The sequence below is a fragment of the Solea senegalensis genome, linkage group LG15 (assembly GCF_019176455.1).
Source record: "Solea senegalensis isolate Sse05_10M linkage group LG15, IFAPA_SoseM_1, whole genome shotgun sequence".
NCBI classification, from domain to species: Eukaryota; Metazoa; Chordata; class Actinopteri; order Pleuronectiformes; family Soleidae; genus Solea; species Solea senegalensis.
This window is the reverse complement of record NC_058035.1, coordinates 10,032,169-10,058,480: the sequence shown is the minus strand read 5'-3', so window position 1 is coordinate 10,058,480 and position 26,312 is coordinate 10,032,169. Positions and strand designations below refer to the sequence as shown.

Below are 26,312 nucleotides of genomic sequence, written 5' to 3'. Positions count from 1 at the left end.
TAAGTAGATAAAAACAAAAGAGGTATTAAAAATGTATATAAATATAAAAAACACTAAAGATAAAATATCTACTATTGATTATAAAGTGCAAGATAGAAAAACACTGCTCAAGAAAAGCAAGGCTCCTGTAGTCTGCTTTACTACACTTACCTAAACATTATCTGGCTGTTTGTATAGATCTCACTAAAGAGGGGTCAAAGCTTGGCTTTAAGGGAGATATATGGAGGTCATAGTTCATGGCAGAGTTCAGCTTAGAGATCCACTGGTCACTCTTTGTGCTGTGAGTTGACAAATTTAGACCACATAATGTGATTGTAGTCGAAGTCTTTGTTTCCTTTCTGCTGATATTTTTGTATTCCTGGTTACATGCAAAACAAGTGTCCTTTGTAAAAGCTGCACCTCAACAACAGAGCTGGGACTCGAAGACTGACACTTTAGGGGAAAATATGTGCCTCCAGCAAAACCACAAGTTCTGCCAGGCAAATTAATTGTTTTCTCATTAGTGTGATTGCATTAGTTTGCATTCCTTACAAAATTCCCCATTCCTGAGAAGCTCAGGGTATCACATGCTGTTTTGTGCAAGGGGCAGACCAATGTTTATCATTAATGTCAAGTTCCTGGTTGAGCCTTGTCTGCTACTCTAATGTGATAAAAGGAAGTTAGTCCAAGGCTTGCTAGATGTCTGGCTTTCAGCCCAAAACACACTCAATCAGTAGCTCAGGAACCACTTTAGGGGATTCACCCTGCTGCATTTCTCCATAAGGACCACTCTAAACCTCATACTGCCCCTTTCTTTCCAAGGTATTGATCATATTAACCGTGTGTTGCTACTCAGAGCTCGCAATTGCTTGTGTAGTTGAGCCAACAGTACCCACGACGATTGATCACGTGTGTAGGGAGCAGAATATTAGAAAACCTGCCACACCCCAATTATCAATGATCACAAGAATCAACATAGTGAGTAAATTATCACTTTCCCTGGCACACTGTCAATAAAAGAAACTTTTACAACTGAAGGAATAATCACAGTGCCGTTATAAACTGATAACTCATGTTTAGTGGTAGATTTATTTTATTTATCTATTAGTCAATTTACCATAACATATGGGTTACAATTCAGAGCAAAGAACCCACCATGGAGCTCGTCCACTAGTTGATCCCTCTTTCTTTCGATTGACAGGGTCTTGACCCTTTGTTGCTAGGTTCTCCCACACACTGGTAATTGTTGGGGGCAGTCAGCTGAGGCCACCAGTCATCCGTGGACTGACAAAGGACAGGGAATGGAGAGAGAACCAATCTATAGGGACAACCTGATACTGACAGGCAACAAGCACACATTTCTGGTCCATGGCATTTTTGCTTTTTTAAAAAGAGTCTTTTATAGCAACTATTTTCTTCAGCAGTTTCTGCCTAGCACTCTTATCTTTTGTGCAGAGAATATTTACAAAATGTTTTTTTTTTTTAGTTAACGCAATTTTATGTTTAGGCTTTTGTACTTTTGCACACATTTTGATTTTGTCTTGGTGATACTGATGTGAAGACATTTCTTAGTACAAGTTGGCTCATAATGGGGGGTTAGTAAGGATCACTGATTAGTCATATGGTGGTGCCCTCTCCTCTCATTGAAATTCAAGTACAAGTAAGGAGGCAGCTTAGCTTCAGTTATCAAAGGCAATGAGAAAATATCAAGTACAGTAGGAGGTAGAATTCGGTCTTTCAATGCAAGTGACAGATTGATTGATGTTACTGATTAACAAACAAAAAAATCCAGTGAAAATCATGGTTGCAAAATGACAAAAGATCAAAGTATCAAAGAAGCTCTAGGCAACAACATATCAAGTATGTATGATCCTAAAATACAAAAGAAATCACAGTTTATAGATTAAGCTCAAGTATAAACATTATTGCAGATTTCATCATGAAAAATATATTGTACTTTTCTACGAGTAGATTGCAAAAGAGGGTACATGAATAAGCTGAAAGAGGACATGAAAGTGGCAGGTGTGATGGAGACTCCTAATCTTTTTGCATCGCTGCTGTTTGTGCTACTATACCAAGCAGTACAGTTCAATATCAGTGTGATCTTAGGAGCTAAAATACTTTATTCTGTAGAAGAGGAGGCAACTGGACAGTTTGGGGTTGGTAACTGTAGACTTATGTCCAGAACTAGGAACTAAGTATTAGGGGCCTGTCTTACACTCATTGTTCATTCACTCACATCATTCTGTGAGCAACGTCATAGAAAGATCCCCAAGTCTGCATTGGAGAATTTAGTCATTATGTCTGCAATACCTCAGCTCAGCATACAAGCTTAGCTTGAGACAAAGCTTTTAGTGTGCACAAGTATTTCCTAAATTAATAATTTCTCTTTATATGACTGTGTTTTTGCTACTACTTTGATTTAAATGCCATTTTTGTCATTTTCATTTTGTCTTTCAGGCCAATATTTGTTGCCCCGCTGTGTCATGGTGTGGGTGGTCTCAGTCCATCCATTACTTCCTTGTCCAGGGATAGGCGAAGTTCACACAAGACCCACATCCATTTGCTCCCTGCAGCAGGCAGCTTTTGCACTCATGTGTAAACCATAATCAGACTAGCCTGAGAGAGATGTAACAGCAACTTAACCAGCCACGGCATTTCTGGCCTCCTTGTCCTTTATAGCTTATTGTCGTTGACACAATGACGTGGTGCTTCAGGAATTTTGCTCTGCAGTTACTCAGCTTTCTACGGCACTCAAATGTTGTAGTGAAGAAGTGCAGAATTTTATCACTTCTCTGGTATAAAGTAGCGTGGTCCCCATATATGTGGTGCATCTTTAGATGTGGTGCACACCACTGTGATCTTAGGCAACAACTAGACTACAAGGCTTATAGAACAAGAAGATACTTTTTATGCCGAGAGAGGGGAAATATGAGGAGACTGTCAAGATCATACTACTTTTTAAAGAGATGGGTATAGAGATGGCTAGACAGAGAAACCGGAGGGAGGGGACTTGCTGTGAGAGGCCTGGGGTGGTGTTTGAGGACATAGGGGGTCGTTGTGGTTTGCCTCGCTGTCAATCTCCCACACTCTGATTTTCTTTGTAGCCTATGAGCTCAATGCCACTCAGCAACCTGTGGCTGTTCTTCTTTGTTACAGTGTGGGAATTTTGCTGTGCTGGTGGATCTCCATGTTCTGCCCCTGGGCGGCCAAGAGGACGCCAGCTGGTTTACTATGGGCCACATTGAGGTACAGACACAAGGAGAGGGCCATGCCTGTGAATAAGTGTGTGACTGAATGTATGGCTTCTGTTCTGCTGGGGGCCTTTTCAAAAGACAGCACTAGCGTGGAATATAAAATGACTTCCAGCTTTCTGTCTTTTCTTTTCAGGAATTTTTATTGTTGCAAAACTCTTCCCACCTCTCCACTTATCCACTTGCAGAGTGTGTTGCTATAAAGGCAACAAAAACTAACACTCTCTTGTAAAGGCATATTAAAACATGGATGAAATGTATGTTTTATTTGTAGGAGGTAACAGCCCTGGTTCAAGATGCTGTTGACCAGAGGGTCAAGCAATACACAGAGTCCCTCCACAGTAGAAGACACCTAAAACACAAGAAGGAACTGCCACCTGCTTCAGCCTGTTTTGTGAAAGGTACTCTAATAACATTGTAGCAGAGCCAAATTTTCTGTGCTTTAACTGTGATATGATTTATTGCTTCACGTTCTATTGATGAACACATTTGCATCATAATGCCTTGACTCAGATCAGTCATTTAATAAAAAAAAAGTGACAACTTAAGTAGAAGTTGTCACTGTTTCTCATTCTTATGGAATGAAGTCATCTCTACCTTCCCCTTCCTTGTCATAGGTGTGTCTGTTTTCCACTCTTGAATAAGATGGTTTATTTTGGCTGTGAGTTCTAAACCATTATTAATTATTTTGTATGTCAGTGGAGACAGCTGTTGTGGGCTACTGAACTCTGTAGAAATGGAATGGAGTAACAAAACAGTCAGAAAACATTTCAAGGCTACTTTTTGGAAGGGAGCATGGGTGAAAAGACAACAGTACCAGTTTGGACATGGTGGCTTTGACTGTGTTGCATTGTTTAACTTGGCACATCTCATATGCTTTTGTTCATGCAAGATGTCCAAGTCCATGAAAAGGGATATTGTTTGTTACCCCTTTGGTTAAGTGATGTTGGCACAACTGTGTTTGTCTGCACTTGACACTACAAATGGTTGCCACATATAAACAGAGAAGTATCAAAATATTTTTTGTGTAAATAATTCACTTGAATTCATCACTATTTATCCATTGCAGTTACATTCCCCAAGCCACCCACACACATGCCTTTGAAGCACTGTAGCTTCAGAGAAACCCCCAGCTGTGTGTTGCAAGGCACAAAGGTTTGTCACAGGTAGCAGTTAAGGGCAGTTAAACCGGGCTCTCTCAGCAGGGCAGGCCTGATTGTGAGAGTGGGATTACAGGGCAGTTGGCCCATAAAGTTTCTCCTGTGGCTGCATCTCTGTCTCTCACGCTACTCCCCTCCATTTTGGTCCTCTCAACCACTTAAGTGGTGTATTTATGTGTGCATTTGTTGTCATGCTTACATACAAGTAAAAGTGTTGATAGTTTTTGGCAGTTTACGATTTAGCTGGTTGCTAGTTGTTAGCATGTTGAGTGTCACTCTTCCTACCATCCATAAACATTAAAATATTAAATACATTTTTTATAGGGCATAAAATTGATCCTCTAATCTAATGTACAAAAAATGTACCTTGTTGAATTTCTGTGTGCCGATTTCTTTTTTCCAGGATTAAGCTTGGGCAGGGAACTGCGGTGCTTGTGTAGAGCCCCCAGGCCAACTCTGATCTGACTTAATGTATTCATGCAGTGGTAATTCGACTTCCCATTGCATTATGTGGGTATATCAATCAGACTTTAAGAAATTCAATTTAGTACTATTTTGGTCAGACATGTATTTTAAAAGTCAGGTTTTAGTCAGGCTAACACAACAATTTGTTTTTTCTAGTCACTGTGTAAATGTACTGACTGATGTGTTGGTGTGTTGGAGAGATCTAGCCTCCCCTTGGGCTAGGTGTGAACAGGCTGACAGTGTAAGGTTACTGAAAAGCCTGACTCATATTCCCCATGACAGACTGAGGAGAGACAGACAGATCTCTAATGATGGAGATTACAGACTGAAGCCCCTCACAGACATTTGCGTGCACATATTCACACGCTATATAAACACTATCAACATTTCACAAGTCAAATATGCATGTTAAAAATGATTAAGCTTCTTGCCACTCTGCCAAAAATAATGTACCCAGAGGAACGTGACTCCATACTATATCTGAGAATTACCCCCTCTGAGAACATGAAAAGGTACAGTGTCTCAAATAGGCCTGCACAGTTCATGTGCTGTAGTCCCATTAAAAGTCTTAAGTAAGTGTAATGACATTCTTGGTCTTTTCATTGTCCCAAGTGAGGGAGGCAGCCGAGCAGTAAAGGAGGGGACTGTGACTGTGAGAAGTGAGCTGGCAGGCAGGAGCCATAAAAAGGGGTGGGCAGACTATAGGCTTTGGGAGGGAAGCCCAAGAAACCTCAGGGTGAGTATTAAGTATTGGGGTCGTCTGTTCTGCAAGCAGGTCAAACGCTAACCTGCTAATCCTCACAGGACTTTCAGACTGTCCATAGCAGGGAGTAGAAGCCGCTTTTCTGTGCGTATCCATTTCAGCGGAAGACCTATTTGCATCTGTGTATGTCTGCGTGTAGCATTATGTTATTTGAGAGCAGAATTAAGCTGGATATCCTGCAGTGAGACATGCATGTGATGGAACACGTGCACATGCACGTAGTTGCATATAACTAAAGGTGTTGGGTGGGATAATACTTGTGTCTGGGCCAATAATAGGTGGATGGAGTGTGGCGTTATGTGTGGGGATGGTATGGGAAGGGGCGGGGAGGAGGACCGTGGGTCTTGTATGAGTTGGTGTTTGAGCTGGTGCCAGTGTGAAATCACAGGGGCTTTAGACAGCCGTAAGAACAGCGTAACTGCCTCAGCTGTTGGCACTTCAAATGAGCCATCAACAGCTTTTACCATTCCAAGGCCCTTCAATGCAAGTGTTAGTATCCGAGTTATCTCTATGGGTTATTGTATTTATGTATTTACTCTAAAGTGTGTGTAAAGCACCCAGTGAACATGTCAGAGAGGAGAGAGCAGCTTATCCCATGTCTCCTGCCAACATAAATCCAAGTCATTTCTTTAAATGTCAGCTGCACAGGCCAACTTCCAACAGCCGCCCCCCCTTCTCATTTTTTACCCATGCTACTTGAAACTTGATTAGCTCATAGTGATGTGATTTATTTATGTTTTCAGAGAGATGAACAGAGGGAACTTTTCCCACCAAACATTTTGGCTCCAGACAAGCAGAGTGGACATGCTAGACTTTAGAAGCCCAGGGAAGGGGATCTTGGGAGAGGCCTCTCTTGCATTCTCCCTGGTAGACCGTGCTGAACACACCCACATTTCTCAGTGTAATTACAGATTGAAAATAAGTGGATAATAGGGTCTCAGTGCACAGAGAAATACTTTTTTGTCATTTAATATGATACTTAAGTCAATACTCAGGTGGTTATGCATGTCACAGTTATCGTCATTAAGATGCAACTGCTCCTCAGAAAACTTGTTCATGCATGATATGGTCCTCTTGGACAACACTACATGCTAAACACAGACACCCCCCCCCACACACACACACAAAAAAGGTGGTTTATTGCATTGTATTGTATGTTGTCAGATATAATAGTATTCTTTTACAGGATTATATTGGATCCTGTGCACTTCCACTGTGGATTGGGCACTATATTAATTTCCATTTGCTCTAGTATCACTTAAACTCAAGGGGATATTCATTTTGTAGTTGGGGTATATGTTTGTGAGTATGTGTAGAGCGTAAACTGAGAAGGCTCATTTTACACGGATTTAGTTAATATGCCATTTCAAACTGCCAAAGCACATTACCAGATGTCTTATGTCTACTATTAGTATTGATACAGCCTCATTGATCATGTGAGGCAGAGCTTGGGCGTTGTTAAGCATGGTGTTTGAGTCCTCCTTCTCGGAGGAGTTTGAGCAACACTGGCAAAGTGGTACCTTGTGTCCGTTTTAGGCAGAGCTGGTTCCTTCTTCCTCTCTCTGCACAGGTGCCAGGGCTTAGGCGGAGGGAACACCTGCCAGCCTCTTTCCCCATGGCCACGGCAGGCTGGAGAGGCATTTTCCCAGGCTCCCCAGATGAATGGTCACTAATAGCCGTGGGAGAGGGCTTTGCGAGTACTGCACAGTGTACCACTGACTCCTCTTGGCAGCCCCATGAAGGGGGCTTAAGGCAGCCTGGCCATGGCCATTGCAGGAAAAGCACAAGTGTTGCTGGATAGCTTTACTGTTGGAGAATGTGTTTACGAATGACCATCTCCCTCCCTAAGAACAAAGTGGAGGGTGTGTAGAGACTAAAAGGGAAAATGGCTTGTTTTTGCCTTGTCATAGATAGGTTAAATTGGCTCTTAGAGGACCTACGGCCCCAGTTTAAAACAGTTAATTAAATTTTGAAAATAAACAAACTGTTCGGTCAAAAAGGAAATTAGACTTCCTCCGTACAAAACACACACTATACACACATATAAAAACCATAACAAGTGTCTTGGATGTTCATCTTTTTGTGAATCAATTCATAGCAAATGTTCAGCCTCCTGCTGTGAAGGTTCACAGTTTGACAACCTGTATTTACTCATCATGTTTCCTCGTGGTGCTACTGTGGCTATTACTATTTATGTGAGGAGCTGTTATGTGCAAACTGGTCTGTAAATAGAGAGGCATGTCTGTGGCAGTGTTACCTGCCCTGCTCTGTGTTACTGGGCGTGAGGCAGGCTGGGATTAAGGCTAGGGGAAAATGGAGACCTGTGACAGGAACAAAGGAATTCCAAGGCCCAGGCTGAAAATGGATCTTGATCAGAGTAGCCGCTTCAGCCAGCCCGTCCCTCTCCCAGCTCGCCCACCCTCTCCTAGCCCCTCCTGGGCAACCCCCTTCCCCCTGGTGCTTTGTGGTATTGCTGTGCGTCTTGAAATCCTTCCTGTAAGCCCCTGGCCTTATTCAGCAGCAATGCATAGGACAGTCTGACCACTGTTAACCCTCTCCCCCTATTATTGCACACTTTTCCTTAATTTGGGCATTAATGCACACTCTCCTCTTTTGCACCCTCCGTGTCTGCTCTGCTAGCCTCATGTCGACTCTTCATGTTTTCCCACTTTTTCTCACTCTCCCTCTCCGCAGGGTCAGCTGCAGTCTCCTAGGACACAACCGCAATCCCCACCATAGCTGTCACACCACACTCTGTTCCCATATAATTAGGGTCTGAGCCTGAGCCTGAGCCTGAGCACGGATCACATTCATGTGACTGTTCCCCTTTACCACAATCTGGTCTGGGAGACGGCACACACTCTCTTGAACTCATACTAAGTGTTCAGCTTGACCAGAATGCCTTTTTTCAGGAATTAGTGAAATGTTTTCGAGGATGTCGTTGTTTTCCCCAGCTCTTACCTTCACTGCAATAGATATTAGCACATGCTCTTGTGACCTTTGTGGTTTTCCCTGAGGGAAGGTGTCATTGTAGTGCAGACTGCCACATTTTACCTTGCTGTTAGGAAGGAACCAAGCACATGAGGCCAACTCAAGAAAACATCAGTAAAATTAAGACAAATCTTCTTCTTTTGCACATCATTATACTTGCCTCTCATCATTAGATGCAAGTTTTAAAGGACATAATTTACAGTAAATCCTGATGCTGCTCTGCACAAGACTAATCCATATGAGCACTATAAACAGTTTGCATCTTCCTCATTCTGAAGGGACTTTGATAAACAGAGGCAGCACTATGAGAGATGTGTGGTTGGGATGATTAAGATATAATGATGATTAAATCTGACACTTTGTATTGTGACTGAGTTTCTCTCCTCAGATTATGTTTCTGAGAAATAGATTTTTTTCCCCCTTGATAATATTTCTGTGCTCCAAAATGCTCCCCACCACTGTAGTCACATGCTGCATTATGGGTTGGCCTGAGCTACCATGCTGCGGCGTATTTTGTAACTGTGATGAAGGGGTCACCCAAATGTTAAATTGAACACTCATGTGCAAATATTGTTTCAGGTGGACGTTGTGCAGGATGATAAGGCACACTGCTCTGCTATGGCCGTAGTTACAGTTACACACAGAGAGTGATGTCCTTCCAGGAAAACCCCCACTTACATATGGGTAACTTCCTCAGGCGCTCTCATCCTTCTCCACTCTCTCTCTCTCTCTCTCTCTCTCTCTCTCTCTCTCTCTAAGCCCCATCTCTCCACCCACACTTTAGGACAGAGGGAGGGGGTCCACATCAAAGCAGAGATGTCAAAAGAGCAGGGATCTTAGGCACTGATGTCTGACTGTCCTGCTGATTCAACTCCTGTTCATAAAGGGGTTTTCATGGGAATTGCAGTTCTTCTGACACACAGTCACCACATTTACATGCACAATACAAACTCTGTTAATGAGTGAAATCAGGTTACTGTAGGAAATCGGAGAGTGGCTTTACACGCACTGCAATAACCAGGTTACAGTAAAGTCTGCATTTAAATGCAGCTGGTGGGTAATCAGATTTCTGCTCTTGTTTTCTTGCCATGTTTCAGAACCAGCATAATTTAACCGTAGTAATGACATATAATACCGCAGCCTGAAGGGACTTTTTGCATTTTTGGTAGAAACGTCTGGAATAATGGACTCAAAGTTGTGTGTGCTCAAGTTTGAATTTAAAAAAATAATCTGTTTATCTGTGTCTTGTTTAGTGTTATTTACAACACTTTTGGTTGTAGGCTAGCTTTGGATATAACTATTTTTGTATACAATTATACAGTGCTGTAAGTAATAATATTCCCCTGCATTTACTGGCACTGTTCCAACTGTTACCACTTTCCTTATCCTCTGTATTTTAATACACATCTGCTCTTCTAACAGAAATTTAGTTGGAATCAAAGGTTGGCAAGGAAGTTGGTTTACTTCAGCATAAATCTAGCTGTGTTAAACAGCTTTTTAAATGCAATACTACTGAAGTGCATATACAGTATGTAAATGCACTACTTAAGTATTCATCAAAGGCCATGAACCCACTAGAAAATCTCTGTATCGGTGCATGAGTCACAACAGCATGGGCTGTCAGGAATGCAGATTGTATGGAGAGCGAGACTGTTTTCTAAGGCTGTTTTAATGAACTCAGGATATAACTGTAGTTAATAAACTCTTTTCCGTGGGGACTTACCTTTGACCCTGGTCTAAACGCTTCTTATCCCTGTTCCATTTTACAATCGTAGTCACACTGGATGCCTTTTGGTTTGTTGACTTTTCTTTCCTCTCATTGTTTTTCCAGGAAGTGGTGAAAGCTGCAGGCGTGTGTGTGTGTGTGTGTGTGAGTATTATATGCGTGTCTGTGTGAGTGAATGTGTCTCAAAATTGCAGTATTCTAGCCTTGGCACCAGCCTTGTGGTGTCTGTCTTTTTGCTGAAATTCTTCTGCGGTATATTACAAGATGGTCGAAGTCTCTTCATACAAGTGGTTATAATATTATCTACCACATTTCTAAAAACATGGCGTGCTAGCTTGTTGACTCTTTGATTTGACCTGTCATAATATTGTTGTGCATTGGGTTTGAAAGCAATTAAATCCAATGCACAAGACCATCTTCTCTTGCAGAAAGTACAAATGAAACCCTTTTAAGTCTCCACTTTGCAGATTTGGTATTACACCATTGTGGGCCACAGTTGCCACAGAAAGAGGTCACTCGTTCTCAGTGGAGGCAGCAGCAACCTGTTTGCTAGAGAGAAACACGAATGTAAGCTTAACATGAGAGAACCCGGGCAGAGGGCCAAGAGCAACTCTGCACTGTGCAGGACGTTATAAAGTTGGAGCAACAGCTGACTGTAGTGTTAGACCAGTTCCCATCTCAGTGTGCAGACATCCTTGTCAAAGTTGTCCTGGGAATTGGCGACTCAAACCACAAGGGAAAGCGATGAGAATAGTTGTAGAGTCCATTGGACTAAATCAAAGCTTCTATAAACATGGAAAGCCATGAGGCTGCAATGAAAGAGGCTTGATCCCTGGACCCTAAAAGAGCAGAGAAAACACAACAGCAATACAGATCTGCATTCCTCTCAAGGTAGACATCCAGAGTGGGTGATAGCTGATCACTGCTTTGCTATTTGAAGAATGGCAGTTAAAAATGACAGCTTTTTTCCACCAATAAAGGAATTCTGCTGTTGTTGGCCGCAACCAACCTCTACATACCCATACAGTATCATTCTGAAATGTCTCTTTGGGATTAATGAAACATTCTATTTGAAGCTTGTTTTATTATTATGACAAACATTGTATGTTCTCAAGTATTAAAGAGACAGGCATCCAAAGATCCCAGCTCTGAAGACAGGTCATTGAGGTAGGTCCTCTAGTAGTGTATGTAACCATTACATTACAACATTAAGATCTGTCTCCCAGTTGTTGCATGATGGCCACTATGTAGTGGCCACATTGTAATGTGTAGTGACACATTTTTATCCCATGCTAAATTAGTTCAAAGTGGCAACTTGCACCTTTACATTTACGGTCTTCTTCATTCAATCTTAGATGACCTGCACTGTAATGGACTGTAGCCATGCCTCTTGAGAAGCTGTGTTTAATCATTGTCTTTCTTCTTAATTCTTGCACACCGCTATCAAGCCACGGGTCATATCGTAGTACCAACTTGATCTTGATATTGTACAGACAACCACTGGGGATTTGAGAGCTTTAAAGTGGAATGTTTTTGCGGGGCCATATCTATCACCTTACCTCCTTGCAGCATGCATCTCACCCACAAAACACCCCAAAACTCAATACTGGTTTATTAGAAGCCGGGGAATTTACCAAGCCAGTGTGCATGGCTAATAACCCTCAGGCTATACTATCAGAAACAGAAACACAAAACCTCAGAATACTAAAAACATGTACTTAATGCTACTCGTAGTCATTGCTTTCTTGCGAGTCAATTGATAATGTTCAAAGTATAATATTCTGCATTCATGGATTTGCAACAATGTTGCCACGGGCCATGCTTGACAAGTAGTAAAATGATTAACAGTTCCCCATCAATCACCCATCAAATGTATGTGTTGCAAGGCAGGCTAATCCCAGTGCACATTCTGCTTTCACAGACATTTTCAGTTGGTAGTTCAGGTATAAAAAGTGCACAAACTGCTGTTAAATTGATTGCATTGTTTCATTAACAAGTTGTGTGCCCACTTTTCAATTGTACAGCTGAGATATTTGGTGTTCTCCCTCTGGGAGATTTTTATGTATGTCAGCAAATGTTGAGTAAGCTTTCATGAGTTTTGCTGGAGGCTAAATTTCTGTTTGAGGTTCAAACACCTTCCCATAGGTGCAAAACTAAGAGGGGTAACATGACCTGGGTACAATGTTAATTCCATGTGTGTGCCATGCCGATCCAGGTTTTAAATACTTCATTTGCCCCTTTGGTTTAATAATGCATTTTAGGCTTTATCCTTCATGACAGATGGTTTGGAGACATTGACTGTTTCACTAATGCATGTGTTGCTTCATTTGTCTATGTTGGCACTATTTTGCTTTGTTTAGTTCACTGAGGTATTGAACAATGCAGAGAGAAAAAGAAAGCAGGGGTGGGTGGTGCCATTAATCACTGGCGAATGGACTTAACCACATACCTGTGGCAGTTTTGTAGCAAGCTGTCTCTGTAATTCCATGTCATTATCAGTAGAATCACAAGACAGCACCTTTCTGAAGACAATAATTAGATGCTTTGAATTGGTTCTTAGATGGCATCAGCTTATAGAGAAAGGGCAAGAAAGCACACACTCATTGCTTTTCATTCTATGTGTTGTCATGTTCACCCTTATAATGTATTTGTCTCATTGGAGGTTAACATTTTCTTGAGCCTTGTGTATCTGTTTTCTGTCAGAGTTGTTGCCCGGGGGGCATTTTCCTGTGATGGTCTCATTTTTGGCTTAAGTTTGTTTGACATTAACCAGGGAGTTCTGAAAGAGCTAGAAGGTGCTCAAACTATAGAAGAGCATAATCTTTAAAGTGAAGTTATGTTACAATTAGGTCTAATTAGGTTTTCACATGGCAATGACGGTATGAGAGCCCCAAACAGGAGTATTAGGCCCTATTCAGACCTGGTATTAATATCTGTCCTAAGAGAACTGATCACATGTGGACAGAGGTTAGTACTGTGACTGTGTTCACACCTGACAAATCCAGCAGCGCCAAGTCTAACTGTAGAGTAGAATAGAATAAAATGAAGTCATTGTAGGCACAGCATATAACGTAATTGCTGCTCTGCCTGGTGCATTAATCATAATCAGTAATCGCACATACTTCAGACCATTCAGTCATCTTGTAATAAATCCATAAAATCTCTGTTTAATAAAAATAAGTAAGTTATTAAAATATAAATATTTGCTGTGTGAAATGTATACTGTCCTTGTGAGAATATTGTCCTAAGTGCTTATAGTTACAATTTTTGTGTCTGTGGTGATATTTCAAGCTCGCCGGAGGGAGCTGCAACTGGCAATGTCATCCAGGGAGGGCAGGGGACAGCCAATGATTTTTTCTGCAGACAAAATGACTTCCTGTCTACAACTTGAGCTTACTGCTTACCACACTGATATGCCATAGGTCAAGATGTTCTCAGTGACACCTCAGTAAAAGGCAGTTCTTGATCCAAGTTGTTCTTCCAGAGTAATCTCAGGAAGTGTAGAGTGTAGGAGATGAGAGTACTCAGGAATTTAAAGGTGTGCACTCTCTCTTCACAGTCCCCATTTATGTAGACGAGAGCAAGTACACCTCCTGTTTCTTCCTGGAGTCCAGGATCATTTTGGAGTGCCGAAAGCCACTTTGCTGAAGCACTGCGCCATCTTGAGTTACTGTATTTCCAAGGAACTGCATGTTTGCTGGACCCTTGCTTTCAGTCAACAAATTCCTGCAAGATTAGGCAACAGGCCACATTTTCTGCCCAGCACATCTTACATATCATGAAAAACATTCCATGACAAATTAAGCAGAGGCTTGTTTGGGCCATGGTTTATGTGCTTTTGCCAAACTCAGAGGTGAGTTACATTAAAGTAACAAAATGCAGTCGCCTCTGTCTTGTTTAAGTCGTTGTGTTTGTTATTTTTTGAAATGGCTTTGAGATGTGTTATTGAGCCGTAAACACCATTTTCAACACTGAATAAAAACATCAATAAAAAAAGAAATCCCTATCTCTCTGGGCAAAACTAAACATTCTGTCTGAACAAATTTGGTATGTGTATGCAGTGCCAGACACTCTCATTTGGATCTGATCCAGATTACGGACTTAGCAGCTATTTAAATTTAACTGTAAAGCCGCATCTAACAAGTTCAGATGTGTATATATATATCTCAGCGACATCTTCACAGATCAGGATAGACTTTGTAATGTTTATGTAAGAGGGTAAAAGCTTTAAGCAACCAGGTAAATTTCTATACAGATCCAGAAAAGTTCTGCTATGTAAAATGCAGGTGACAAAGTGTTTAAGGCTTTGAGGTCTTTGCTCTCTGCGAGCACTTGCTGTAAGCTGTAACTCTCTGTTTTTATTTTCCTTAGGGAAAACATTCAACCTGGTTGCCAATTTTTTGAAGCGGCACTTCAACCTGAGATGTATCGTCAAGCAACTCTATGGAGGTACAGTATGTAATATTCATGTTTTCAAAGAGACAATTCCAAGTTAAATGAATCGGTGATTGACATTTTAAAGGCTCATAGGCAGCTACATTTCCCACAGACGAAGCAAATCATCTGTGGTTTGCATGTTGATTTTTCTCCCCCTCACTTGGTTTTATGTCCTGTCCCTACCTGCTCGGGGTGTTGTTAAAAACAGGCAGCCATTAAGCGGTTCCCTTGAGAAGCTACTGAGTGGGAGGGAAAGATAGGAGGGCTGTCTTTAGATAGCAGTCACAATCTATCTCCATGGCCCATCTAGTGCCTGTGACCCTTGGCCACCTTTTCATGGGACCAACATGTCTCTCTTCCTGTCAGTAAAGTTAATATCTGCTCCCCAAGGGCCCGGGATGTGAAAGTATTATATATATATATATATATATATATATATATATATATATACATATATATATATATATATATATATATATATGTGTATGTATGTGTGTGTGTGTGTGTGTGTATTTAAGAGCTTACTATTTGGCTAAAATACAATGGAGCTTTTTTACACTTTTATTTTATTTTAATCATAATACAGGATTCTTTTCACCTTATAATACAAACTGCTAAAACAATATCAGTTGGTGTACAAGTCCTAGGAATATTACGTTTTATGGAATATTTAGATTTAAAAGGGTTAATAAAATGATGGCCTCATAGTGGCTTAATAATGTATCTCTTAACCTGTTGATCACAGCAAATATTTTCAAATTTATCAAGTGATTGTTTAACATCCATTCAATATCTAAACCTACTCTGTAACTCTACATTCTTCGTCACTGTCACCATCACAGCACAAACTATGGACATACATTAAGGAGTTGGTTTGCCATATGAAACTTGCATGATGTTTAAGCCACAGTTAAATAGTAGGGATACTTTTTAGCTCACTTGTTTGAAGACTAAATATTAGGCTTAATATAATAATTATGTTGTATTACTGATGTAAGTGCTCTTTGCATTTAAACATGAAGAATGAGTCCATGGTTATAAAATGTTCTCATATTTCATGCTTCTTCACACAGCTCATAAATGCAGAAGTTAGCATCTGTAATGTACCTTTTTTTTCTTGGTCTGAGGGTCGGTAAATACTTGATGATTGTGTTATGTAAAGTCAAACCTCCACCACAGTTCCCCTGACTTTGATTCATAATTAGAAGTGAAACAACATCATTAACAAGCATGGTCTTTGCTGTTTCTTTGCCTGCCTTCAGATTTGCGTGTGTTTCCTGAGCGATATGTTGTGTGTGTGAGCTGTCCAGAGAATGCCTCAGCACACCATGGAAACCTGAGCCTGGCCGCGGTGAGTGCTGTTTATACTCCTCTATTTCGTCTTCCAGTCGCCTGGCAAAAAGTCCTGCATGGGTTTGTGCATTATTATAGGAAAGTGCTGCCAATTCATTCTCCTCCTGTGTATATGCTGATGCTGATCTTTACATCGGGGGACAGGGTGTTGAGTTGGGGTGTCCAAATACGCAGTGTAACCCTCTGCTCCCAGATTATGCCAAGTCATCCTAGTTTTACACTTTTATTTATTAATTTATTTTGGCAACCACAAACAAGAGACCTCAACGTGAGTAGGTAGACAAAAATATAGCCAAATATACCTCTTGAGAAAGACTTGATCCTTCTGGAAGTTTCTCACACTGAAACAATGTGTAGCAGGGAAGAGCAATTGTTTGTTTTCTTGCTTTTATCCAAAGTGATTGTGACCATGCAGTTGACATGGACACTCGGAGATTATTCATGTATAAAAATGACCCCCAACCCCTTTGCTTTAAGTGTTAACAGTGAGTGTAACCGTAATTTAATATATCATCCAGTAACCGGTATTCTCCATTACACAGCATATATTTAAGGGTTCAAGAAAACTGCAACAGCACTTAAATTATTCTGTTATATGCATATTGTTTGGGGTTTTTAATCCCAAACTCCCTCGAGCATTCTGGGAAATAATAGTGGAGCCTCTCACCTTGGCACTCACATCAAGGACAGACACAGGACTCTCCCATCACATCCCATGATCAGTGACCCACTGTTTTTATATGGGTTTTTTGCTATTGTTTCCCTTTGAAATGTCTCTGCACTCTCCGCAGTTTGGCTTCCAATGAAAGCAGCGATTGTAATATTTTTAGTGGAGCAACATAGTCGTCAGTGAAAAGTTCATATTGTGTAACCAATTTTCCAGTTCAAGGAGGCATTGCTGTCGATTGCGTTCCTCTCCTCAGGATGTGGTTCTTTGGGCTCATACAGTACAAGCACTGGGAATTGGAGGGTGGGAGTCTTGTGGTGGAGCTCTCACTAGTCCAGCCTAGAGCGTGGTTTGTAAGGGAAAGATACCAGACAGCAAGGCTGAAGTTTTTCACATGACAAAAACAATTATTTGTTTATATCCCTTGTCCTGCTCCGATTTGTCAAATGGGGATTTTTTTGGCCATTTTATTGTTACCATTTCAGAAATCTGACCAAGAAAAGTTAATATAGTGAGTCACAGCTGATGCAAGACTTAATAATGTTCCTGACTAAAAATAATGTGGTTTTTGGAGTTCTTTGTCGATTTTGGTCATATGTTAAAGAAGAGGTCTTTCATCCCACAACTCTTGACAGCGCAATGCTTGTCCCAAGACAAGCCATGTTTTCCTGTATTTAGGGAGATTTCGGTTTGTGTGACTTGCCGAACAAAAATCTGTTACCGCAGTGGAAATGTCGACTCATCAGTTGAATTTAACACTTCTCTTAAGGTCAAGGGGTTATGTTATGAGGCAATTGAGGTGACATCATATTTGGCCTTTTGTCATGTGAAAGCCAGTGTTTCGCTCCCACACATGAGCTGTGTGTTTCTTGTGTGCGATGTGCTGCTGTTATTAGTCATTTTTTCAGCTGTGGTTCTGTTAGAGCAGGAGATGGTAAATTTAAGTAATTTCCAGTCATGTAGAAGGAGTGAGCATGACTATTATTGATTTTCTGTAAATGTCAATTCGGGAGAAACCTACATATTTGTAAGATACAATAGGATAAGATAAGATAAGATTTATTTGTCCCGCAGTGGGGAAATTTACATTGTTACAGCAGCAAGCCAAAAAAATACAATATAAAAGTCTAGTCTAAAAAAATTGTTAAAATAGAATGTAGAATGTACATTATATACAGTTAGCAGAATATACACAGTATGGACTTGGATATTGTGATAGGAATAGACAGATGTTTGACGATGCTTAACCACTTATCATTTCTACATGGAAAATGTATTTTGAAATGCTAACATAAAGTCAAAGGTGGTAGCAAAAATTATGTTATTTCAACAATGGATACTTTCAGCACATTGTTTTGGTTTGGTCTTAGTTGTTTTAGATGTATTTTGTTGCCTCATGTGAGCTTTAATGCCTTTTATTTATTATTCTGTACAGCACTCTGGTTGTGTTTAAAGTGCTTTTTCAAAAAACATTGGATTGGATTGGTTTTAAAACCACAACTTGACTGTTTTGATTCAGCTCTGGTGTCTTTAGCACCCAACTGCATACAGATAAGCTTAGCGGCTCACTGCTATTATTATTATTATTATTATTATAATAATAACCTTCATTTAATACAAAAACGGGAAGGAATCAAAGAGAGATGAAATCTGTTTTGTGAGAGTGTCATGGCCAAAACAGGCAGCAATACAGTAGGTTGTTTTTCCACCAAGTGTTACCGTTCGGTTTGGTGCAGTACATATTTTTTGCATTTCTGTTAGGAATAGTACAATTTTTGGCACCCCTACCCTGGGGTACCAGAGTAAAATGGTACTGTTTGGTCAGTTGTCAGCTGTTTGGGTGACAGGAAAATAATTAAAACTCAACTTCTTCTCTACTGTCATGTGTCGATATTTTAACACCTCCCCACTGCAGACCCTTGTTTTTCCCCTCTCTTCTAGTTGAGACATTTTTGAATGGGATAGTGAGGCTTTTTAGCTTTAGTATTGTTCAGTATTTCCCACACTTAGCAGCTCTCTGCTGGCTCTGCTGGTGTCCCGTGTGTTGAAATGCTACAAGCTGTGCTATTTGGTGTTTTCAGGCCCAAAAAAAATAAATTTTGTGAATATACTGGCTGATATCAGTGAAGCAAGTATTTCAATTTAAGGTGTTTCCTTAATCTCAGAGCCAACTGCAGGTCTGCCAAGACTGGACCATTGAAACAACTACATTTGCATGAGCCTGTAAGAAGACAACAAACCAAAAGTGTCTCACATACTAAATTATTTGTCTTCTTGACATTTGAAGATTTGTGTTCATTTAAAAAGTTCCTATTGTGAATTAGCACCAACAGAGCAGAGGGCAGTATGGGAAGGAAGAACCAGTGTTTAGGATTGTGGCACTTGTTTTCTAGTCAGGCACAGTGTGGGCAGCTGAAGGGTGAGTGGCGTGCTGGGCTGCAGAAGTTTGGATCAAAGACAGAGCAGATGTGTTTCCAGCCCCCCTTCTCGTCTGAGCTCTGGACAAGCCTGTGTGTTTACTCATGACCTCAGCACGCCTCTAGTCTTCACAGCAACAGCTAGAAGCAGCACGTTCCCAAGTGTCCAGTGTCTGCTGAGCTCCTCTGCACTGAGGCCAAAAACATGGCTATGGTCCTTTAGCATTCACAATCCTGCTCAATTCATTCCAACCTGTCTTTAACTGATTTTTCTTATGTGCACAAACGGAGTCAAATAGCCTGCTTTGCTCCTTACATGTGGGTGGATCCCAAACCGTTTGTCATTGTTCAGGGATAAGAACTGTCCTATATTTTAGGCAAGTATGAGCCCATGCATGTTTGTTGACTTTGTTACAGGGACGATGTGGTACGTTAGGAAAAAACAGGGCATGATTCCTCTGTGAGAGTGTGGGGTGGGTGGAGGGTGAGAAACTAGATTTCATAAGCATCGCTGCAGGAGGCATTTCTGCCTGGTGCTGTTGTTTCTTGGTGCATGTTGGAGAGTCACTAATGCTGTTCAGAGGATTTCCATTTGAGATAATAATTCAGTTGTTTTAATAACTTGTGCGTTTATGCACAGCAAAAAGTCTACTATATGCAAAAAAACCTGGAATAGTCAATGTCTTCAAAGACTAAGTGATATTTTGTAACAGCAGTGAGGTATTTTAAACCACTCAGAGTCTGTTTGTATGTAGCCGTGCATTACTTTCAAGTGCAGCTGCAATAAAAGATAACCAACATAATCTTCCTATCTGTTCCTACCTTATCTTATGTCAGAAGGGCAACTGTTACTTCACTGTATTTTATGTAATTGGTTATCTTTTTGAAGTTATTTCCAGGAGTCATCCAGGATTGGGGTATGAGATGAGATGCTGTGCTGGTATCCTTTAAAAACTAAGTGAGTCATTCCCTGCTCTCTTTGCCCCTTTGCCAGACTTATCTTTATAATCTGACTTCCAGATGTGCAGTATTGTTGCAGCTCCTGTTGTGGAGTCGTGTTGTTTTGGAGACTCTGGAGCTGGGGAGGGCACTGTTAGTCTAGGGTTGCATCACGAGAAGTGTTTTGTAGCTTTGTGAGTGGGCGAGCAGACTGGCTGGCGGTAGTGGTAGTGAGATCAAATCCTTGTAGCTGAGGGAGAGGTGGTAGCAACAGTGGGTAGATGTTCTTATTTACCACCATCTCTCCCTTTTGGAAATGATGTACAAGATTAGGTAACAGTTCCCACACAGTACTAATGTTTAACCACATAAAATGTTTCAACACCATCTCTCTGTCTTCCCCTTTTATCTTCTATGTTCTCCTCCAGCTGCTGTTTATAGAATGTTTGACCCATGGCAACAATGGAAATAATCATTCATACGACATCTCTCTCTCTCTCTCTCTCTCTCTCTCTCTCTCTCTCTGAATTTCTTTCTACCACTCTTCATCTACTAGCTGTGTGTATTTTCAGACTCTTCCTTTTTTCATGTTCATAACTATCAACCCCTCTGTTCTTTCACCCTCTCTTTCGCTCTTTTGAAGTCGTGCCGACAGGAACAGAAAGTAACTCAACTTTCCCAGAGAGCCTCCCATTGGCCTTGTGTTGATTTTTCTTTCAAGTTGATTTTCAAACAGCATTTATTCATATTAAACAGATGAGAATACATATCCAGTCATTACAATGCAAACGATGGCACCCACATCTTTCACAGAATTGTTGTTGTTGTTGGCGTGGGTGTGTGAGTGCGTAGGCAAATGCAAGTGTAACTGCCCCAGTTTCAAATCCAAGGCTAGTTGTGGCTCTGGTTGTAAGAGAGCATAAAAACTGAAGCTCTGCCCACACTCTGAAATGACTCCATCTCTACACAAAGGTTAGCTTGTGGAGAACTTCCTGTGTGAGGACTCCTTTGTTTGTGGGCATGTTGGAGAGACTGTTGGGCTTAGGCAATATGACTCAGGGAGGTTACCTTTTTCTTTTGTTGCGCTCCTCTCTAAACACGGTCTTTCTCTTATTTATTTATTCTTTAGTATCTTGTACTTTGTTTCCCTTGTCCCTTGTTTCCTGTTGTCTCCGCCTCCTGCCCAGCCTCCAAATTCACTCCCCGCCCTCTATATTCAACCCACCGTACCACAGACCAGAGTGCATTTGCTAAGTCTCAACACCCAGGACAAACCCACAATGCCCCAGCTTGCTCTTGCAGCTTGGGACAATTACTTCTTCCCCCTTTTGTGTGTCTGGTCATACATTGTTACTAGTATCATGTGGGAGAGGGGAGAGGACATTAATGATTTTTTTCCCTCTGTGATCACATTAACTGTTGGATGCCAAAGCTCACCGCATTGGCTTTCTCCGTCTTAAATTGCACATTGATCATTTGACTAACCATTTTATGCAGTAGTAATGATCTGAAAATTGAACAATATTAAATATACACAGCGGCTACAACCTCAGTTTTCCAAGATTTAACATCTGTCTGGTTGTATTTTCCCACTGCAGATGCTTACAGGGTTATAGCCTTTCTGACGAAACAGCAGTGTCATTCTGTCCCGTTTGATGGCCAGATAATGAGTTTGAATGATTTTGGTCAAGTCCTAACTTTTTATCACACACCACCAGCACTTGCTGTGATATTTCATGACAAGTTCTCCCTTGTCAATGACGTATCTCAACATCTACAATATAGATTAGAACAAGCTTTTATACACTCATGCCAAGTCCCCAGAGCATCCTGTAAACTTTGGCGGACCTTTCACTTTTTCTCCAGCAGTGCCTTGAGGTTGATTGGAGTGTCTTTTAGTGAAGTACTTTTTGACTGCCATTAAAATTGGTACCAGTGTTTAAATCAAAAAGCTCTTTATATATGAGTGTGTAATCACTAACGTTTCATCGTGATCAATTACTAAATCAGTTCTAATTCATCCAACAGAGAAATTTCTGGTCTTATAAGGGCACACACTGGAGGGACTGAGTCGATTCCTTTTCCTTATTACCTACCTACCTACAAAAAAGGCTAGGTTGTGGTTATTGTTGTGGGAAACCCTAGACTAACTGGACTCAACACCTCCCTGTCTCTCAATGGCGTGCCTCTCCAACACAGACTGATCCTACCATGTTGTTCCACAGAGTGTCACAGGAAATAATTCCTGCCAGTGTCCATAAAACAGTTTAACTCATCCCTAAAAAATGTCAAAGACTGTGCAATAACAACAACATACATGTGCAGTAAATATCTGCTGCAACTGCTACTGTGTATAATTATGCTTGTATATACCTTGTGGGCTTGATTGCAAAATTACATTTTAAACTGATTTATTGTTTCAATTTAGCTGCTTCTGTACATATATTATGTTTACACGTGCACAGTATACTACTACTACTATATTTATTTATATTCTGATTCTAATTATTTACTTACCAAGATCAGTCTTGTACAGCCAGGAGGAGTATTTCATTTTTGACAGCCAAGTTGGGTAGAAACCTGTCATTCTGTGATGACTCGACTTGTGCTTCAGGTGGAGAGGTAGTTCATTTAAGTAAGAACTACCTTAAGTAACCTGCTGTGATTTGGTGCTAGATATAAAATTAAATTATAGGCCACAAATATACAGCATCTCTGTGTGTTATTGTGCGTTATTAAAACACCAAATACAAAAAAATTGTCAAATATGACACTTTGAAACCAGAGAAACTGAAATTCAAAGTGCTGCTTGAGTCTGCAAATGATGAGGCTACTTCTGCTAACTTGTTTATATTTTTTCATCCCTGCGCCTCTGAGGAGCTTTTATCCTGTTTCACATGTTTTCCATTCCCATTTTTTAAAATGTCAACAAGGTTTCACTGTTTTGTATTCCTGCCTCAGGCTGGATCATCATGTTCATCATGTCAAGCCTCAGAAACTAAGAAACACGCGTCATACTTTTTGACAAGTCAGTCATTAGTCTTTAAGTTGGTTAGTTTGGATGATGATTAAGTGGATGACTAACACTTGGTGCCAGCTGGGGTGTTACTGTGTGTCTCTGAAATCATTATAGAAAACATTCCTGTGCTGTAGGCAAGTTGAAATAAGAAAGCAGAACCACAATGTTGTATTCATGAGACTCAGGGTTGGACAATGTTTAATGTTAATGTTTTAATTAAGGGATTACTTAATTAATTGCCAACTATTTTGATAATCGATTAATTGGTTTGAGTGGTTTTCTTTTTTAATTAAAACAACTTATTTAAATGTTCAGCTTCTTAAATGGGAACATTTTCTGATTTATTTGCTCCGTGCTTCCATGAAAATGAAGGAAACAAAGAAATGACTAGGGTTGGTTTGTGGATAAAACAAGACATTTTAAGCTATGGAAAACACCAATCAGTTTATGGACCAAACAATTAATCAATGAATCGAGAAAATGATTGACAGATGACTCAATTGTGAAAATAATTACTAGTTGCAGCCCTAAGTTACTTGTATTCATTAAGTTTTTACTTTTGCTGCAGCAGCAGTAGTAGTTGTTTTTAATGTGCCACAATGCCAGACTGATGACAGCAGTCTACTGTTGATCCAAACCTTTCCAGGATGCCAGGAATAATATTTTTTGTTTACACCAATTCTTTTTGTCCTCTCTAGACTGAGCTGAGTGAACAAAGCAGATCAGAATATTTTTCCAGAGTAGGAGAAACCCAAGAGCCTTTAAACAGCCCCACGAAAACAAAGAAGACAGTGCTTCAAAAGATGTAAGTATGATCTAATGCAGAACTTTCCAGTCCCACCAGTCAGAGAGGACACTCAAATATCTCTTCATATCCTCTTATCCTTTTGACTTTTCAGAGCCAAACAAGCTAGTGTCCAACAGCAGCTCCATGCCTCCAATGTGGAGGAGCAGCAAACTGACCAGAGAGCCTGTCCCAAAGAACAAAGAGGGGAACTTCAAATGCGAGAGTCTGAATCAAGCCAAAAACAAACTGTGTCCAGCTCTGAACGGAAGACAATCCCAGAGGCAAAGCACCAGGTGCCTTGTCCCAGTGCCTTAACTGAAGCCATGGCTCAGATTGGGACTATTCAAAAACCAGGCCTGGCCCAGGAACTGCAGACTGACACCAACTCTCCAAACAGCAAAAACCCAGCAGGAGCCTTAGTAGTTTTCTGCCAGCAAGAACTCCGTCAGGAGACCAGTAAGAGCAAGAGGTGCAAGCTGAGTGATGCTGGGGTAGACCCTCACCCACAAAAGGCCAAGAGGGCGTGCTTTGGAAGACCTCCAGCCACAATGCTAACACACTCCACCGAGAGCTCTACACAAACATCCAAGCATGACCTTCTTCCTCTGCCGCCCCTTCCTCTAGTCGAAGCCAAGGCAGAGTCCAAGGCTTTCCCAGTCTCCAAGTGCATGAAAACCACACTGGAAGTAGAGCTGCTTACGCCAGGGAAATGCGCCCAGAGGCTCCCCCTCACAAGCAATAACACGGCACAGACAAACCAAAACAGGCTGGCCACAAGTCTGAGGGGCCTATCTGTCAAGCCTGCATCCTCAGGCTCCTCTATTAGTTCCAGATCCACACTCAGAGAGGAGGGGGATGAATATGTGCCCAGAACCTCTAGATTACGACGAGTGAAGAAGTCCTGAGGGAGAGAGACAAGCTACAGTAAAGATGCCTGACGCCACAGAGATAAAGATGATATTGTGTCAGGCTACATGTTTACCCCATGCAGTCTCCTCAGATGACTTGCATTTGTACATGTCACAGTTTACAACAATGTCTCTTCTTCTCACATGTGCTTTACAGACAGGCAGTACGCATACGCACACGCACACACGCTGTGTGCGCGTGTGTGCGTGTGCGTATGCGTAGGTGTTGCGGAGGTGTTGCGTACACATACACACACACACACACACCAAAATGCTGAACATATCATAGCAATTGATACATGAGCTACTCTTTGTCAAATACTTGAAACAGACTTTGTCTCCACCCATAAATAGTGGTGGTCAAGAAAGGCTTGCAAATGAAAGTCAAAAACCTTTAATTGGAGTTTAGATTTGGTTTTGTGTTAAAGATTGGGGATTTCAGACAGGCAGGAGCCATGCAGTACGTCATGGCTTTCAGTCTGAAACGCTGGCTCCTACGTGTCTGAAAAGTGTCCAGTTTCCCTGCTGAAGCTCTGCTGTGATTGATTGCTATTTCCAGTTTTATTTCATCACGCTGTGCTCAAAAATGTCCTTTTGTATTTAGATTTCGTTCCGACACAATTTGCTCAGTGCTGAGTTGCTAAGTACCTGAAATCTATCTTTAGATGTGAAGGGTTTATGCAGCTTTTATACTAAACTTGAATTAAATGTGTGGTTGTATGGGGTACATTGAACTCTTAGTAGTTTTGTATGGGATGGCTACAGTATCCCAGGTTAAAATGAAGAAAGTGAAATTGTGCCACCGCCGCCGCCCCGATATTCAACAGAGCTGCTTGTCGCTTTATTGACCAGGATCTGCAGCGAGCATAGGGCAACTAGGGGCCAACTCATGATGACAAAATGTTGCCTGAACACATTACTCTTGATTTGTTTTTATTGTACTGGAAATGCATTTATAATTGAATCATATTAATAAATGTTTTCTTCCCCTATGAGAAAAATCTGAATGTTTGTGGAGATCAATATAACGGGCTGATACTTTTCTTTTGCAATGTTGCACTTATACCCAGTCCAGACTAATGACTGGTCATGATGACCACTAATAATAATAATAATAAAGCAGCAGTATTGGCAGATGTTACCTGAAATAAATCACTAACAGACAGTGACCCTTGTGTTTTAAGTGATTCTCAAAAAGTGTTGATAATCCCTTGCCTTGTCTCTAATCCTTTTATACAGATTCTGTGAGAGACCGAGAGAGACAGAATGTGACAAAAAGATCATAGGTTAGTATGTCGTCCAAAATGTGACAAAAAAGTTATACTATATTATGTCGTACAAAATGGGACGAAAAAGTCATGGGTTAGTATGTCGTCCAAAATGTGACAAAAGAACAGGTTAGTATGTCGTCCAAAATGTGACAAAAAGTCATGGGTTAGTATGTTGT

The 26,312-nt window shown here is 40.9% G+C and overlaps 1 protein-coding gene across 5 annotated transcripts in view; it reads left to right on the top strand.

Annotated features, from left to right (window-relative positions):
* The window catches only part of LOC122781488 (SLX4 interacting protein), a 30,959-nt gene extending 4,940 nt beyond the window's left edge, over positions 1-26,019 (top strand). For all 5 annotated transcript variants that reach the window (XM_044045178.1, XM_044045174.1, XM_044045176.1 and 2 more), the window contains 6 exons: positions 3,139-3,228; positions 3,508-3,634; positions 14,710-14,787; positions 16,038-16,126; positions 23,869-23,975; positions 24,070-26,019. In XM_044045178.1, coding sequence (XP_043901113.1) covers positions 3,214-3,228; positions 3,508-3,634; positions 14,710-14,787; positions 16,038-16,126; positions 23,869-23,975; positions 24,070-24,862 — 1,209 coding nt within the window. In that variant the 5' untranslated portion in view covers positions 3,139-3,213 and the 3' untranslated portion in view covers positions 24,863-26,019. The remainder of the gene's footprint in view (positions 1-3,138; positions 3,229-3,507; positions 3,635-14,709; positions 14,788-16,037; positions 16,127-23,868; positions 23,976-24,069) is intronic.
* The last annotated feature ends 293 nt before the right edge of the window (positions 26,020-26,312 follow it).